The sequence below is a fragment of the Haemaphysalis longicornis genome, unplaced genomic scaffold (assembly GCF_048455015.1).
Source record: "Haemaphysalis longicornis isolate Haplotype H1 unplaced genomic scaffold, Haemaphysalis longicornis Haplotype H1 scaffold_3, whole genome shotgun sequence".
NCBI lineage: Eukaryota > Metazoa > Arthropoda > Arachnida > Ixodida > Ixodidae > Haemaphysalis > Haemaphysalis longicornis.
The window spans coordinates 102,225,161-102,241,286 of NW_027526335.1; the positions used below are offsets into that span (position 1 = coordinate 102,225,161).

Genomic DNA, 16,126 nt, shown 5'->3' on the forward strand with positions numbered 1-16,126 from the left:
CGTTTCCAAGCGTCAATATTCCTAACGTTTCAAGTAAGTTAAGGTCTGCAAGAGGATACATGAAGAATCAAGGCTTCCATTTTTTATTGAAGATGTAAAATTTTCTCGCATATTGTAGTATCCCTATTAATTCTTATGTACTCTAAAGCGCTGTGTTTTTAGTGTAACGCCTTAGTTCTGCATGTTTCACGCGTATAAACTAATTTCCTAAGATTTGCAATCAGCATGTCCATGTGATTTATTGTACAGCCTTGTTGTATTACGTGTCATGACAATATCAGCTCGACAGCTCGGCTAATATCGCTGGTCTTCGTAAAGTTATTCTCTCTCATGACGATATGCAGCTTTCTTTTTCCTTTTCAGTCGTCTGTTTTTGGCTTATTATTTTTGGGCCCTTTACATTTCCTACTTATCAACAAATCTTGTCATTAAAAGCTATATGTTAAGCTAATATATATGTTAAGGCTATATGTTAATTATCATGACGTTGTTCCTGAAGTGTTCACACGTTGGTAGATCTGTAGGACTTTCACGCACATTTGCTCTTGTAAAAGCTTCCTCATGTTCCTGAGTAGTTTCAATCTAGGCGATGTTGTTTCTAAAACGGTTACGGAGTGTTCCACTCTGGTACAATAATATCAGTATTCGTTTCGTATAGAATATAACTTTACTCGCCTTCCGAAGCCATTGCTAACAACAACTTCCTTAAAACAGGTGCAGTACTTTAAAAAAAAGTACTTCAAATGCCCCATTCTTTACTGAACTCTGCTAAATTGATAAGAATTCGAGGGCTCTCTACCATCACGTTTTTTTTTACTCAAAAACCTTGCTTTCTATGCATAATGCCGGGTCATTCTGCTTAAAAGTTTCTTTTGTAAGCACAAAGTTTCGCCAGCCTCCAAGGTTGCTGTTCGCAGAAGGCCCTAAATTCTGCTCATCCCTCGTCGTCCTCACTTAAATCTATTGTGACACTAACCTGAGCCTAACAAACGAACACAAACTTACACTCTCTGTTTATCAACCCCCCCCCCCCCCCCCATTTCAGTTCCGGCCTTCTTCAAGTCGCAGTTCAGTTCGCAGAATGTTCAAAAAGGGGAAGATGTGAGAATTCGCTGCGAGGCATTTGGCGAGAAGCCCATCAACATCACCTGGACAAAAGATCGCCAAGTGCTCAACTTCCAAGCTGAAAACAGGTAAGGGGCAGTGTTAAGCGGTTGAATGTTACGCAGTAGGGTTGAGCGAGATTTACTTTGTTCGTGTGAATCAGGAGCACCCAAGTGACAACTGCGAAAACTGTGACACCTGTTTGGTTGAATGGTGGTGAGACGTGACTGTCTTTCCTTGAAAGTTGGCCACGAACCACATAAACCTTCGAGGTTCTCGGCGTTTCCATCTCAAAGCATGAAAAAAAAAATATAAGAAAAACACAAACCAAATGTAAAAACGTATTCGCTGACTGATTTGGCGCGATTAGTCCTATAATAAAAAAATATAGAATTCCGTGGGTAGCAAATTCACCAAGTGCCTTTTGGGCGGTGTACTTCTACGCTCATAACTTGTCGGTTGTCGTACCCGTTCATTGCTCATGCAAACAGATGAGAAAACAGCAAAAAAAAAACAAATAAAAGTGATAAAGCTGCATTTATTCCGATACATTTCAAATCACGTCACGAGCACAAGCAGCTGCTTCTGACGAACTGTGTATTTTTCTTACTTAAGGAGAACGGACTATCACAATTACCATGCTCAGCGACGCTACCTTCAAGGGCACGCCCACGCAAAAACACGTACAAACACAGAATCTCGCCATGATGAGTTTTTAAGATAATTAGCCTAATCTTGAACACCGCAGGTGTAATAAAAGAGCTTCGGTAGTAAGTATGGCCCATCTTGGGCAACGACCAAGAATGAGAAAGGCAGCCCTCAGTTCAAGTCGCACGTCATGCGGCCTACACATTCACGCGATGGCTGTCCGTCATGGAACCACGAACATTCCCAATGTCCAGATTGCGTCACCCAAACCACAGCCATTGATTGTCTGCGCCGACCAAGTGCAACCTACACTCAGTCATCGCGTTACGCTTCCGTTCGATACGAGCTCCTCTAATGGCTACAGTGCATGCAATGAGCCATTGTGCCAGAATGCCTGTGGGTTCCTGCCTGCTGACGTCCGAATGTACAAAAGCAAAATGCTGTTTAGAGATCTGTGTTCTCGCTGTCGTGACATCAACACATTTCCCGTTATGCCCTTCTTTCCAGGTACAAGGAGACCGCCACGACGTTACCAGAACACGTGGTCTCTGAGATTCACGTCAAGTCCACCGACCGCCGCGATTCGTCTCTCTTCACGTGCATGGCGTCGAACGCATACGGGAGGGACGAGACAAACTTCCAAGTCGTCGTCCAGGGTAAGAGCCGCGAAAACGCTGAGATGTAATTCCGAGAGGGTTGAGAGTTTGGCTAGTTGAATACTTTTTATCTTAAAACAAGAAAGCACAAACTACACAGGACGGAAGCACATCGGCGCTTTTTGTATTTTTTGTGTGTTTTCGTTCTGTTTGTGCGCTGTTGTTTTAAGATGGGAGTTAACTCTGCTTTGGAAAGCGATGAAAGAGAACTTGTGCATCTATTTGTGCACCCTTGGCTGTTCCGAAAGCAGACAGTACAGGTTACATCGTTGCTGCGATATGCACCAGAATATAACGAGCGCGTAGGTTACTTATTTTCACGCAAATAAGGCGGTAGCTTCCTATTAAACAATTCGGCTTTTAATGATTGATTTATTGATCGATTGGGAGGTTTAACGCACCGAAGCTACACCTGGCCTATGCGGCGCGCCGTAGTGGAAGGATCCGGATTAATTTCGATTACTTAGGTATCTTGAATGTGCGCTGAAATGTCGACCCACGGGCGGTTTCGCTTTTCCCCTCCACGGAAAAGGCAGCGACCGCGGCCGGGATTGAACCCGCGTCCTTGAGCTCAACCTCCCGACGCCTTAGCCACTGGGCCACCACGTCGGCTACCCAGCTTTTATACTTCTTTCAATATTACGACATTTATGAATACGCGCATGTCAGAACTGAGCACTATAGAAGGGTGAACCGAAAGAGGAGATTGAGTACCGACAAAATTCTATACAGTGTTGTCATCACGGCAGTGTTAGATATAACGTGAGAGAGAGAGAGAGAGAGATAAAACTTTATTTGTCATCTTTGCTGAGCGTAACCACCCGAGAGGGAGGTTCCGGGTGGGCGCTTCGTCAGACGGCGGCCAGGAGCCCATGGACCCTGGCGGCGTCTTCCGCCAGCTGGATGACCGCAGCTTGTACTTCGGGAATGCAGCTGAGCAGCGCGGCCTCCCACTGCTCGGAATTACTGATGTGGAATCCGGGGTTGGCGGACTGAGGTTTAAGATGGCAGGCCCAAACCATGTGGGTCAGTGAAGCAGCTGGCAGTCCACACCATTTGCATGTGCCCTGGTACCTTTCTGGGTACTGTCGATGGCATAGGGCGGGGTGGGGGAAAGTGAATGTCTGCAGCCTACGCCACGCTACTGATTGTCCTCTTGTGAGGGATCTGTGAGCTGCCGGAAGTTTCAGGCGACTCAGCCTATAGTGCTGGGTAATTTCTTGATATGTCCAGAGCCGATCCCTCCCCCACGTGTCAGACGGCACCTCTTCGGACTCGGAGTCAGCCTGGTTGCAGAATCCTCGGGCTGCCTCGTGTGCCATCTCGTTCCCCGGGAGGGACGAGTGCGCTGGTGTCCAAACCAGACGGACTTGTCTTGATGTGTTCTCAGAGCGGGTCCGTAGTATATGCGCCGCTTCCGTAGAAACTATCCCTCTTGCGTAATTGCGCATGGCGGTTTTGGAATCGGATATGATTACGCTGGCCCGTGTACCCGTGATGGCGAGGGCGATGGCCACTTCTTCTCCCGTATCTGTGCGGGACGTGTTGACTGAGCACGAGGATACTGCATTACCTTGGTGGTCAACCACCACTGCCGTTACCGCGCTTCGGCCAGGGTAGCTTGCCGTGTCGACGTAGCAGACCTCTGGGTTAGAGTGGTACTGCTTGTGCAGTGCCATGGCCCTTGCTTGTCGGCGCTCCTGGTGGTGTGATGGATGCATGTTGCGGGGGATCGGTGCCACACTGATGTGCTCCCGGATTTCCCGATGTAAGGTGGTCTTGTGTCCATGTTGATGGGCGTAAGGAATGCGCAAGGATTCTAGGATGGTTCTTCCAGTGGTGGTAGCTGCTAAACGATTGTATTGGGCCGTACGTTGGGCTTCAATGAGCTCGTCCAAGGTGTTATGGATGCCCATCTCTAGCAGCCGGTCTGTGGCGGCGCTGATAGGGACGCCGACTGCTGCCTTGGTGGCTTTTCGAATAATTCGATTAATTTTTTCTATTTCTGCTTTCGTGAGCTTGAGATATGGGGCGACGTACGTAATTCTACTGATTATAAAGGTCTGTACAAGGCGGAGGAGGTTGGGCTCCTTGAGGCCATGCTGTTTGTTTGCGATCCTTGTTATTAATCTGCTAATCTGGGCAGCTGCATTGTGCAATGCTTGAATGGTTGCTGTGTTGGTGCCTTTCTCGTGAATCCGCAGACCCAGAATGCGAATGCAGTCAGTCTTGGGGATGGCGTTCCCTTGGAGGAATACTTGAATGTCTGGAGCAGATGATGGGCGCCTGCCTGGCCTTGTGGGGTTGTACAGAAGGATCTCTGATTTCTTTGGGGAACAGGCCAAACCTCTATCGTGTACGTATGTATGTACAACATCAGCAGCTGCTTGCAGGCGTTCCTGTATGAAGAGAAATTTTTGAGGGTGGACAAGCAAAAAAAAGCAAAAAAAAATGCCAATAAAGAAGGCACCGTTGTACTTTTATTCTCCATATTAAACCGAGACAAGATGAAAGGGAGATGGCCGGCATGGATCTCAATCTGGGTCCAGATTGATTTCTCTGCGCTATCATATCTTTAGCTCCTTTCTTTTTTCCCGGAAAAACCCTTTATAAAGAGGTGACCCGTGCCCCTCGGTTTCGGAAATTCTAGAGCTTCGCTTTCATATGCGAGGCCGTAAGGTCTCTGGGAATTTGATCGGACTGAAACCGAGCTTGGCGGACAGGGCGCGCCCACTCAAAAAAATGGTTCCAAAAAAAGAACACATGCTGCGCGAGCAAACGTGGAACCGGGTTCGCCCTAGCTTGATAAACAAGAGATACAAAAATGAAGGAAACAGTGGCCGAGGGAGTCCGGTGGGTAAGGGAACGGGGGATGCGGAAGATTGGTGGTAGCAGCATGGACGCGCTGGCCGTTGCCGGTGCTGAGTGAAGAATAAACGGCAGCGGCGAGCGACGGCAGCAACGTCTGCATGACAAGGAAGCCCTTAAAAACTGGCGCCAAATGCTTTATCACCGCCGAACGATTGATTAGGGCTCCACTTCACAGGCTGACTCAGGTGATCTTCCTTCAGTCATCGGCTCTGATCTCGAAACAGTTGTGTGAGACGGGCACCCCGCAGTTGGGGCTTCCCATTTCATGTCGTACGTGTCGACTGGCGCAGGGTTGCAACGCTGAAAGCTGCTGCTAGGCGGACAATTCCACGGGGAAATGGGAAGTGCACCGTTGCTGAAAGCGCACAACTCGGCGCGCGCGTGCTCGTGCGCTTCCCCCGGCTTCCGCCGCCATCCAGAAGGAAGGTCGAGTCAGCAGACCCGTTGCAGCCTTGCAATCGTTGCTGTTGTTGCTTGTTGTTGTCGTCGTCGTCGTCTCCTTTGTCAATGCGGAGCTTCCATCTACGCTTTTTATCGTCGCTTGCTAGGTTAGTCGTTAGTTGTGCTGTTTGTCCACCGAAAGAAAAAAAGAAAAAAGAAACTGGCCTTGCTGTGCGCTACGATTTGTTTTCTGTTAGAGCCAGTATGGAGGAACAGCTGTTGCTGCAGTGAGGAGTAAAGTGCGTTTCCACGGAGGGCAGCGCGTGTGAAGAGGTCGATTCGCTTACGCCACGCCCATGGGGAGTCCGCGGAGCGGGAGTTTCGCGTTTGTTTATCTCGCGTACTCGTTCTTGCACTCGTTTTTACGAGTACTCGAGTACTCGTCGAGTACTCATTCTTACGCGAGTACTCGTTTTTAGGGCAAAATTTGCGTTTCCGTTTGGTATTTATTGTCTTGTTGTAGCGTTTGATATCTGAATTCTTAACAGGATTTTCATCCCTTTGTGGCTCAGAACTGGACATTTTCTTTATGGTCAAAAAATGCCAGGGCTATTTTATTTACGGCTACTTGACGTTTTCCTTGTTTATATCAATTTATCCAGGACTCGGGCGTTTCTTTTGAAATCTCGCCTTCGGAGAGAATTTTTTTTCTGCCAAAACATGGCGTCGGTTTGCTGGAATCTGGCAGAGTTTGCAGATGTATGATGTAGATAACGGCTTATGCACTGATAACGGCTTATGCTCTGATGCCGATAACGGCTTATTCATCAGAGGCTCAACTATGGCCATCTTTGCACGTTGCGAACGAAGCATAGCAAGATTGACAGCACAACAAAATTTTGTTATATAAGCTCACAATGGATGTATTTTGATATTATGCTTAGTTTAACAAAATTTGATCAGCACTTGTCATTTACAGAAGCATGTTCACTGGTAGTTTTCTTTAGCAATGTCGGCCATTCAAAACACACACACTAAGGGCGCGTTTACGTGTGCGTGTGAAAAGGCCCAGCCTTCAAAGATAACAATGTTTGAATAGTGCCGAAGGAATTACCTTACGCGAATAGCGGTGGTCGTTGCGTCCCCATCTCCTTCGCCAGGAGTGTCTCACCTCCACGTTTTACAATGCGTGGCCCGTTCCTCCTGCTGCTGGTTGAACCCGAAATAAAATAATTGAGACAAGGTTTGCACTCGCTGACCTATAGTTACGACATCTGTTTTTCAAGCGATGTGTTTTTTCAATAACTAGAATCTCCTACTTCCACCCAGAGGGCAGTAGACATGAAGGTTGTCTGACAACATTTCGGAAGTTTTTAATGCACCGTTTGATTTTACTAGCGCACTGAATCGAGTCCCTTCACATCTAACAACTATTAGTACAAATTTTAGTATTTCAATGCGTAGAACTGTACGCACGGACGAGGCTAAATGGCTTCGAAGGCCGACGTAACCACCTCCTTAAAAAAAGGAACACCTCATCCCACTTTTTATTTCTAATTTTCATGCTTTTCCAGAAGACAAACATAAATGTACAAAGATAAAAGATATGAACAGAGCTAGTGCATTTTTCCACGTGGAGACGGGCTGTTTGCATGTTTCTGTGGCCTGAAATTAGCACCAGCGTTGCCTCTGTGACATTTCTTACCGTAGCAACCAAAAATTGCGAAACGAACACACTCCCGTTACTAGCCTTCAGCAGTAAGAAAAGCCGGACTAGTCGGTAAGGTTGAATATTTGAACAGCGCTTGGAAGACAGGGACACAGGAACACGGGCGATACAGGCTCTGTGTGTCGCTTATCTACGTGGGTCGTTCCACTCACTGTGTCTCCACATTTGAGCGCTGTTCAAACATGGTTCCTAGCCTTGCAAGGTCTGTCTCTGTTCCGCGTGGTCCCGAGCATTGGCTTGCGATGCCCCTGTGCACCCGGTAAAATGTATTGCGGATATAAATAGCACACTACCGTAAAAACATAAAGGAGAGCGAAATGTGGGGAAACTTTTATTTGCCCACGCGTGGCGTCATCTTCAGAACTTTTAACGGCATTCTCTGTTTCATCGTGGCTAAGCAAGACCAAAGCATGTTACTCAATTTGCACGCTTAGTGTATTTCACTCGAATAAAACAAACTGGGCCGAGAAATACTAATCGCACGTTCGTCCAAGTTTCCTTCTTTTCAGAAAATCTTATATTTCTTTTAAATTTAGAATGCGTGGTTTCCTTTTTTACTTTGCTAAACGCTTTCACAAATAAAAGATCACAAAAGCCATCCGACAAAATCCCTCACAAGACTTTAGTGTTTGTACCACGTCGGGCGTCATAGAAATTTTAGCCGGCCTGGACAGCTTCCACTTACGAAATAACTCCTACTTAACTCAGTAAACTCAAATTTATCTTTAAATCGTTCAGAGAAAATTTCCGACAGCGATGACAGTTTTCTGTGAGGCTTTTATCCAAGCTGCATGTAGGGAAACAATGAGCACGAAAAGTCGGTGGAAAGTTTTCACAATCGGCGTCAAGTCGTTTATAAAACGAAAATTCCGACCAAATTTTATTTCCAAAGTCGTATAAAGTGCATTTAGCCCGCGGACTAATGCCGATTAGGCTACAAGCAAGAGAAAAGCTTTGTGCTAGGTCACCTGCTAACCCATTATGCTGAGTTTACGGACGTGGGTTCAATTCCTGCGGCGTCGGCCGTTTTTCTGGGGGGGACAAAAAGAGAGAGAGAGAGAAACACCAGCGTGTCGAGATTTGGCCGCACGTCTTAGATCAGCAAGTAATCTAATTACCTGCAGCCCTCAACTACGGCGCGCGTCATAACCCAGACGTAGCTTTGGGGTGTTGAAATCCCAATAATAAGTTTAACCCATTATGAGCGGCAAAATGCCCTAATTTGGGACGAAAACAGGGAGAGAAATGTAACTAGGTTAGGCTAATGTGCTCAGTTATAAAATGGTTTATTCCGATGAAAACATCGGCCTATACGGCACAAATTAAATGTGAATAAGCAGTAATCAATGCAAGGGATAACGTGGAAAACAAGGCGTCATACAAAAAGTGGGAATAAATCAGAAGAAATCGGCACCCCTTCCTTAAGAGAACGATTCTTAAAACGGGGAGCTTTCTCCCTTGCAACTTGTGGTACCGGGGTTCTTGCACCCGGCCGCGGTTCCCCAGAAAGACACTGAGCCCCCTCGATCACACCTTTACTTGGAGTCCCGCTCCGCCAAGGTCCACTGCTCAGCCGATCCGGCTGCACACACGTAGCCCAGCCGAGTCCGCCATGTTCTATCCTCGCTCCTCCCGCGCCACCTCCTCATCCTCAGCCGGCACATGTTCATCCCGTGGGATTGTCCCCCGCCACTATTGCCGGATTACCACACTCTCCCCCCTCCGAAGAAAAGGCCGACGCTGGCTGCCCTCGGCTGCAGTCGTCGGCACTCTCGAGGGACTCCCACGGCTCAGCCCGGATGGCAGTAGACCGGTGCCACAGGTGGCCTCCTAAGACCCGGGGGTCCTTGCAGAAGGTCCAAACATGGCAAGGTCCTGTCCGCGGGCCTTGCTCCGCGGGTCGCGTCGGCACTCTCGAGGGACTCCCACGGCTCAGCCCGGATGGCAGTAGACCGGTGCCACAGGTGGCCTCCTAAGACCCGGGGGTCCTTGCAGAAGGTCCAAACGTGGCAAGGTCCTGTCCGCGGGCCTTGCTCCGCGGGGGTGATGTCCGGCGCAGTCGTCAGCAGCTGTCCGCCTCGAGCTCCTGCTTCATCTTGGCGAACTCCTCCTTGGTCATGGAGCCATCGCCCTCGCCGAGCTTCTGGAGCTTCTCCCGCGAGGCGTCGAAGTCCGGCCGCGGAGGGGCCGGTGGAATGATCATCCCGGCGTAGTTCTCGCTCTCCTCCAGGGCGTCATGGAGCCAGATGAACTCCTCGTGCTGCCGAAGCACAGAGAACTCCGGCTTCTGGAAGTCCGACAGCGTCGTCTTGGTGTGGACAGTGAACTTGACCTTGTCCCTCTCGCTGAGGGCATCCGAGATGTCCACCACCAGAGACTGGTCCGCCAGGTCGATCGTGTCTGACCGCATCCTCAGCGAGCTGTCGGTCACGTTCGCCGTGTCATCGCTGCCGTCCTGAAGAGTCATCATCACTGGGCGCTGGCCGGCACAGCGACGACGCAGTCCACCGAAATCACGCATGATCCAAAGCAGCGACCGCTCCGAGCCGGCCTCGCTGCTTCCTCCGTTCGAAAACGCCCACTAACCATGTCCTGTGCCACTGCATTCTGGGCGGGAAGAAGACCACAATGCCCTTCCCAGGAACCACGGCCGGCCCCACGTTCAGGGCGCCAGATGTGGTACCGGGGTTCTTGCACCCGGCCGCGGTTCCCCAGAAAGACACTGAGCCCCCTCGATCACACCTTTACTTGGAGTCCCGCTCCGCCAAGGTCCACTGCTCAGCCGATCCGGCTGCACACACGTAGCCCAGCCGAGTCCGCCATGTTCTATCCTCGCTCCTCCCGCGCCACCTCCTCATCCTCAGCCGGCACATGTCCATCCCGTCGGATTGTCCGCCGCCACTATTGCCGGATTACCACAAACTTGAGTCAAAGCCAAAGTCCGAAATCTACTCTCCCAAAGTTTAAAATCTAAAGTACCAATGTTCAAATCCAAAGTGCACTTCAACTCAAAGTCCAAAGCCCACGTCGAACCACCTAGGGTCAAAGCCAAAGTCCAACCCTGCTTAGAAGTGAGGCAGTAAAATCTTCGCTTTAGAAATAGCAGCTTAATGCGGAAGTCCCACCCGTGTGGCGCTGTGTATGACTTACTGATATACAGAATGTCGCTCTCAGAAATTCTGGCTGGGCTGCTAAAGCACTGCAATTATCTCCCCGACAACATGGCAAGTGCTTATCAGATATGCCTCGGTATCGCGTTTTTTCATAGGATGGCGCAGGCGCGTGGGTCTACACCTTAATACTTGACCAGTACCCCATAAACTATCCGAGTTTTAAAGGTCCCCTGAAACACTATTTCTCCCTTTTTTTTTCAAAATCTGAAATGCTTTCTTGAGAACGTGTACTTGACAAATACGCGCACTGGACAGAAGGTAACCAAGCGAAATAGTAAGGCTTTACGCGCATGATATAACTTAAAAATTCCATGACAAGATTTATGTTTCTTCCTGAGTCTGGTTATTGTTTGAAGGCTTTAAAGACGCTGCTGCTGCCACATTGTTGCTCCAGGCTGACTTCCGTTTGCCTATAACAATCAAAGTTTTCCATGGCCCCCTTAACTGAAATCTAAACAAAAACAAAACAGTCTAGACGAGACAAAACCCGCCGCGGTGGCTCAGTGGCTAAGGCGTTGCGCTGCTGAGCACGAGGTCGTGGGTTCGATTCCCGGCCGCGGCGGCCGCTTTTCTGATGGAGGCGAAAAGCAAAAACGCCCGTGTGTACGAGATTTCGGCGCACGTTAAAGATCCCCAGGTGGTCAAAATTAATCCGGAGCCCTCCACTACGGCGCGCCTCATCGCCTGCGTTGCGTCGGCGCGTTAAACCCCACAATCAATTAATCAATCAGACGAGACAACAAATTACGCAGTACCACTCTCTGCTAACGTTAAATAGCTTGCTAATTGTTCCCAGGCACGGAAGACACAAGAAAAGCGTTTATGGAGAGTTTTGCAGGGCTCATTAAAATAAATCCTCTACGTGAACTTGTTAATATTGGTATGCTTAGCTAGTGCTAATGGCTACCTTTACGGAACGAGGAACAACGTTCTTGTCAATTTCCAGAGAAGCCAGACAGCCCCCGAAACTTGAACATTAAAGAAGTGACCAGCCAAAGCGTGGCGATGGCGTGGATGCAGCCGTACAGCGGAAACCTGCCCCTCACCAGCTACATCGTTCAGTACAAGAGGGATTCAGGTAAGCAACGGGTCCCCGAGGAGGAACCCCTCGGTAACGCCGCAGAAACTACTTTCGAGAGCACACGCTGAGTTTTAAAGACGATAGCCTTTCTCAGGCTTCTTGAACGCAGAAATTTTGAACTGTATGTTTGTCTGTCACGCGATTTAGCCGCCCGACCAAAGGGAAATCGACTCTAAACGAGTTGATATACCCACAACCACTCCTAAGCATTTAGATCTGGTGGCAGTGTTCATACTTCTCAACATTGTTGAACAAACACATAATATTACTGAAATTTGAAGCACAAAATGAGTAAATAAATAATATTTTCAGTGCTCGTTTATTAAAATATAGATGGGGGCTTGATTTTTGCGATGGCAAATGAAACACAACATCCATTGTGGGAAAAAAATGACGCCGTCGCCTGCTGTCGCGCCAATATACGTCCTGATGGCATTCCAAGTCCTCCAACAGTACTGAAAGATTCCAGTAGATTTCGCGTGGACTGCGCCTGGAGAAGGGCCTCATAGTGGAGCAGTGAAATGCCGTTAACTTGAATTGATTTACGTAGCAGAGGTACCAGACCACTATCGCCTTGAAACGACATTTGCAACGAAGTGAGCAGATGCGCGGCCAATTTTTTTTTTTTTTCATAGATATGTATGTTTACTGCATGCTTGAGTTCCTCACAGCCGCTTCAGCAGTGGCTTGATCACACGGAGTTGTGCGACCTCCGTGATTAAACAGGGTAGTGTCAGTGCAAGTTTTTTAACTTGTGCATTTCGGCCTTGGTGAGGTCAAAGGTCGTGACTCCGTAAAAACAACTTTGATTGGGGGGGGGTCCCGACATTTTCGCAAATCCGCTGGGTGGCATTGATTAAATCACTCTTGGAACGTCAGGTGCTAGCGTGTTCCATGGTGTGCACAGGAAAAAAGCTGAGTGGGGCCTTCAAATTAGTGAACGGGGTGTGGCCCCAGTGGGCGCCGGAAGTGACGTTGCGCTCCTCATGCCGTCTGCAGAGCAGTGGACCCCGGACGTGATGTCAGTACGCAACTCTCCCAGCGATCTGTCCGTCGTGGTGCGCAACCTGAATCCCGTCACGACGTACAACTTTCGGGTGGTTGCGGAGAACGCTCTCGGACACGGTAACCCCAGCGAGGTGGTCAGCGTCATCACCAAGGAGGAAGGTGCGTCGCTTTCTCATATGTTACAGCACGCACAAAGCGAAGGGGTGAACATTTATTTCACCTATTTAGAATGCACTTCGGGGCAGGGACGGATTCAGGCAACGGAGAGTACGGTGGTACCAAATAGCTTTCGAAACTAGCGCTGCTCACTTTCAGCGCATGCCATTTTACGCACCCGTGAATGTCGTCTTGTATCGGCTGCCGCTGCTTTGAAACAGTGCGTGACATAACTGAAGATAATCAAGTCTATGTTTCATTTAATGTTAGTACTTCGCATTTGTGTGTTAACCAACAAAAAACTAAGCCTTGGTGATCCTGTGTAGCAATAAACTTTACGCGAAGACAGACTGGCAGTAACGCCGCTTATTTATTCTGGTGGGGGCGCCATTGTTTTTTACACGGTGCGGGTAGCTCGGATAATGTAAGCGTGACAATGACGGATCGACCCGATTGGCCATATGCAACAGCGATGAAGCATGTGCATGTTTCATGAAACACGCCTATGGCGTTCAAGCATTTCGCGAAAACAACAATACGCATAGAAAAAGTATTTGGGACTTTCTAATTATTCAGTCTTGTTCAAGTTTATTTATTTATTTATATATTTATTTTTTTATTTAAAGATACCTCACAGGCCCCATTGCAGGGCATTGAGTAAGAGGGGTTACGAAGGGTAAGTGTCGCGACAGAACTGTAGGATAACATCAAATTTTGAATGAACAGAAAATGGAACAACAAATAACCCGTCGAATGTCAGTAAAGAGAAAAAGGAGATAATGCCGAAAAAATGTCATTTCGCATTGCACATGGGAAAATTGCAGACAGCATGAATACAGATATGCGGAATACAACTCCCTATAAAACGTCCTGAACACACACAGCCAAAATTTATCCGGAGCAGAGCGTACAAATGAAATTGTTCTAGTTTTGAAAACTCAGGACTTTAAAGGGCAATAAAAATACAGAACGTTATCTGGTACGTATAAGGATATGATATGATACAAAAGTGCAAGCGGGCACAGAGTGCGAAGCTGTAAAAAAGGAAGCCCGCGTTGTGCTACCAAACGACATATGAGCTTAATCTAGAAGCGGGAGAAAATGGAATAATAACAAATGATTATAAACACGTGGGAGCGATACAGAAGGTGGCACAAAAAGATGTCTAAAAACCGGTGTTCGAGTTTCTGCGAAGAAAAAAAAGAGGGTAAAAGTTGTCGGAATTACCCGGGGCCTGACTGAGGTGCGACGTCATTCGGGAGATCATTACACAAATGAATGACGTGAGGAGAAGCAGCTGAGTAGAAGGCGCCGGTTGGCCCACATGATAGCGTGAAACTTTTCAACCTGCGAGATGTAACGGAAGGTATGACGAGTTGAAGTGGGAATGCTATATTGCTGTAAGAGTACTTATGGAAGAGGCATAGAAGAGAAATGTCCTGCCGAGTGCGAAGTGGTTGAAGAGAAAGGCAGAGCTTAGTTTCCGTTATGCTGCTATGGCAGTCATGACATCGCCAAATAAATCGGACTGCCATATTTTGTACCTATTCAGGCATGTTTATTAGGTAATTTTGGTGTGGGCACCAGGTGAATGAGGCGATATCAAGTTGTGGGCGAACGAAGCTTTGATCAGCTAGTTGACGAACATGGGTGGGACCTCAATGCAAGTTACGGCGTAAGTATCCCAATAATACCAGAAATGTGGACAGTGCCATTACTAATTATGAGAAACAGAAATAGACCGGTAATGATGAAGAAACTCGACAGAGATGACGATACGACGGTTTCCGACAGCTCATGTAACTGCCCGCGTATCATCTCTGTCGTCTACTAAGTATGCGTGTCCTCTAACAATATTGTGCATTGTGGGTGGAAGCAGAGTCGACGACGCCTATCTGATGGCACTTTGATTGCCCCTCAACAAACCAAGCTCATTTAGAATTTCCAACACGGGCAAAGATCCTTGTGTTGCTACAGCCTGGTGGCGAACAAGACAGATCGACAGGAGTAAGTCAGTGGGACTCTATCGTTTTTAGAGATGACAGGAAGACGGCGTCGTAGATGTCTGCGATCGAATCATGCGGGTTCCATTGTGGCTTATCTTACCAAGTTCCAGGAGCCAAACGCAGCCAGTGCAGTTTATTTATCTTGGGAGCGGCAAACAACCCGCACTTAAGAGGACATATGGAAAGACTGATTGGTTGCCACTACCTATTCTTCATCGCTAGTCTCTGTCATAGCCATAGTTCGCTAAATAGTAAGACGACCTAACCAGCATGCCAACCCAACAGCAGGCTCAGGTGCTACCATCGATCACGTCGTGGCTTTAGTGCTTGACGCGATGTCCTTCCACCGGATGGGGTACGTCTCTATCACGCGAACATCTGCGACGTACATGGATAGCATGCAGTTTCTGCATGCGGTTTTGCATATCGCCTGCTGTGATGAAAGGTCCTTCCCGGCTAATGTTGTGCTATACCAAGTACTATTAGAACAAATTGCATTGCAGGTGGAAAATAGCAAAAATGAGCTGTATAAGGGGATATAATTGACGATATGGTAATGTTATATACTACGTAAATTACCTTTTTATGCTTTAGAAATAAACTGACGTTCAATGACACGCCAACTGACAGTCCTGGAGTTTGATTACCTGTCACGTTAGAAAACGTTCATTCATCGAGACACGTGAACCGCAGCCCCGTTTTACGGAGTCCATGTTGCTTCTTTCGGCTGCTGCCCATCCGTGAATTATTTGCTGGCGCTCTCCGCGCATTTCGTTTCGAAGTTGTGCTACTACGGTGCGTGCTTGTGTCACTCTCCGCGCGATAATTACGATGTTTTAGCTAAAGTGTTCTCGTCATTGGACCGTTCACTTCAGTGTTCCTCTCCAAATGTCGTGACGTTCACATGGACCTGAAACAGAGTCGTAACTGTAGCGGTGGAGGGAGGTTGTTTGCCCGAACGCCTTCTAAAATAGCGCAGCGATGGCACAATGCATGACATAACTCACCTACCTCCGGGCCATGCCCTAACGTACCAACCCACTCTTGTACCTTTATTTTCGTAACCACCCCGGAGGGCGAGTCCGGATCCAGTTTAAACAAGAGGCATTGGGTCTGTTCGAGGACAGTTCGTTAGAAGTCCGTGGAGAAGAAAAATGGCGCCTGAAAAAAAAAAAAAAAAAAAAAAAAACTCATGCAACTACAAAACGGGAACCGAAAAAGTTGGAAAGAGGCACATGCGAGGTTTTTTTAAGGCACCCGAGGCATACAACTATTCAATCGCGTAAAGATACTTGCCCTAAACCATTGTAAAT

General features: G+C 47.9%; 1 protein-coding gene across 7 annotated transcripts in view; it reads left to right on the forward strand.

Moving 5' to 3' along the window:
* LOC144174969 (cell adhesion molecule Dscam1-like) overlaps nt 1-16,126 on the forward strand; it is a 550,580-nt gene that overhangs the window by 439,765 nt on the left and 94,689 nt on the right. For all 7 annotated transcript variants that reach the window (XR_013323566.1, XM_077703961.1, XM_077703960.1 and 4 more), the window contains exons 12-15: nt 1,046-1,193; nt 2,260-2,408; nt 11,509-11,640; nt 12,643-12,810. Coding sequence is in view for 6 of the 7 variants with exons in the window: in XM_077703961.1 (XP_077560087.1) it covers nt 1,046-1,193; nt 2,260-2,408; nt 11,509-11,640; nt 12,643-12,810 (597 nt within the window). In the remaining variant the exon portion in view is untranslated. The remainder of the gene's footprint in view (nt 1-1,045; nt 1,194-2,259; nt 2,409-11,508; nt 11,641-12,642; nt 12,811-16,126) is intronic.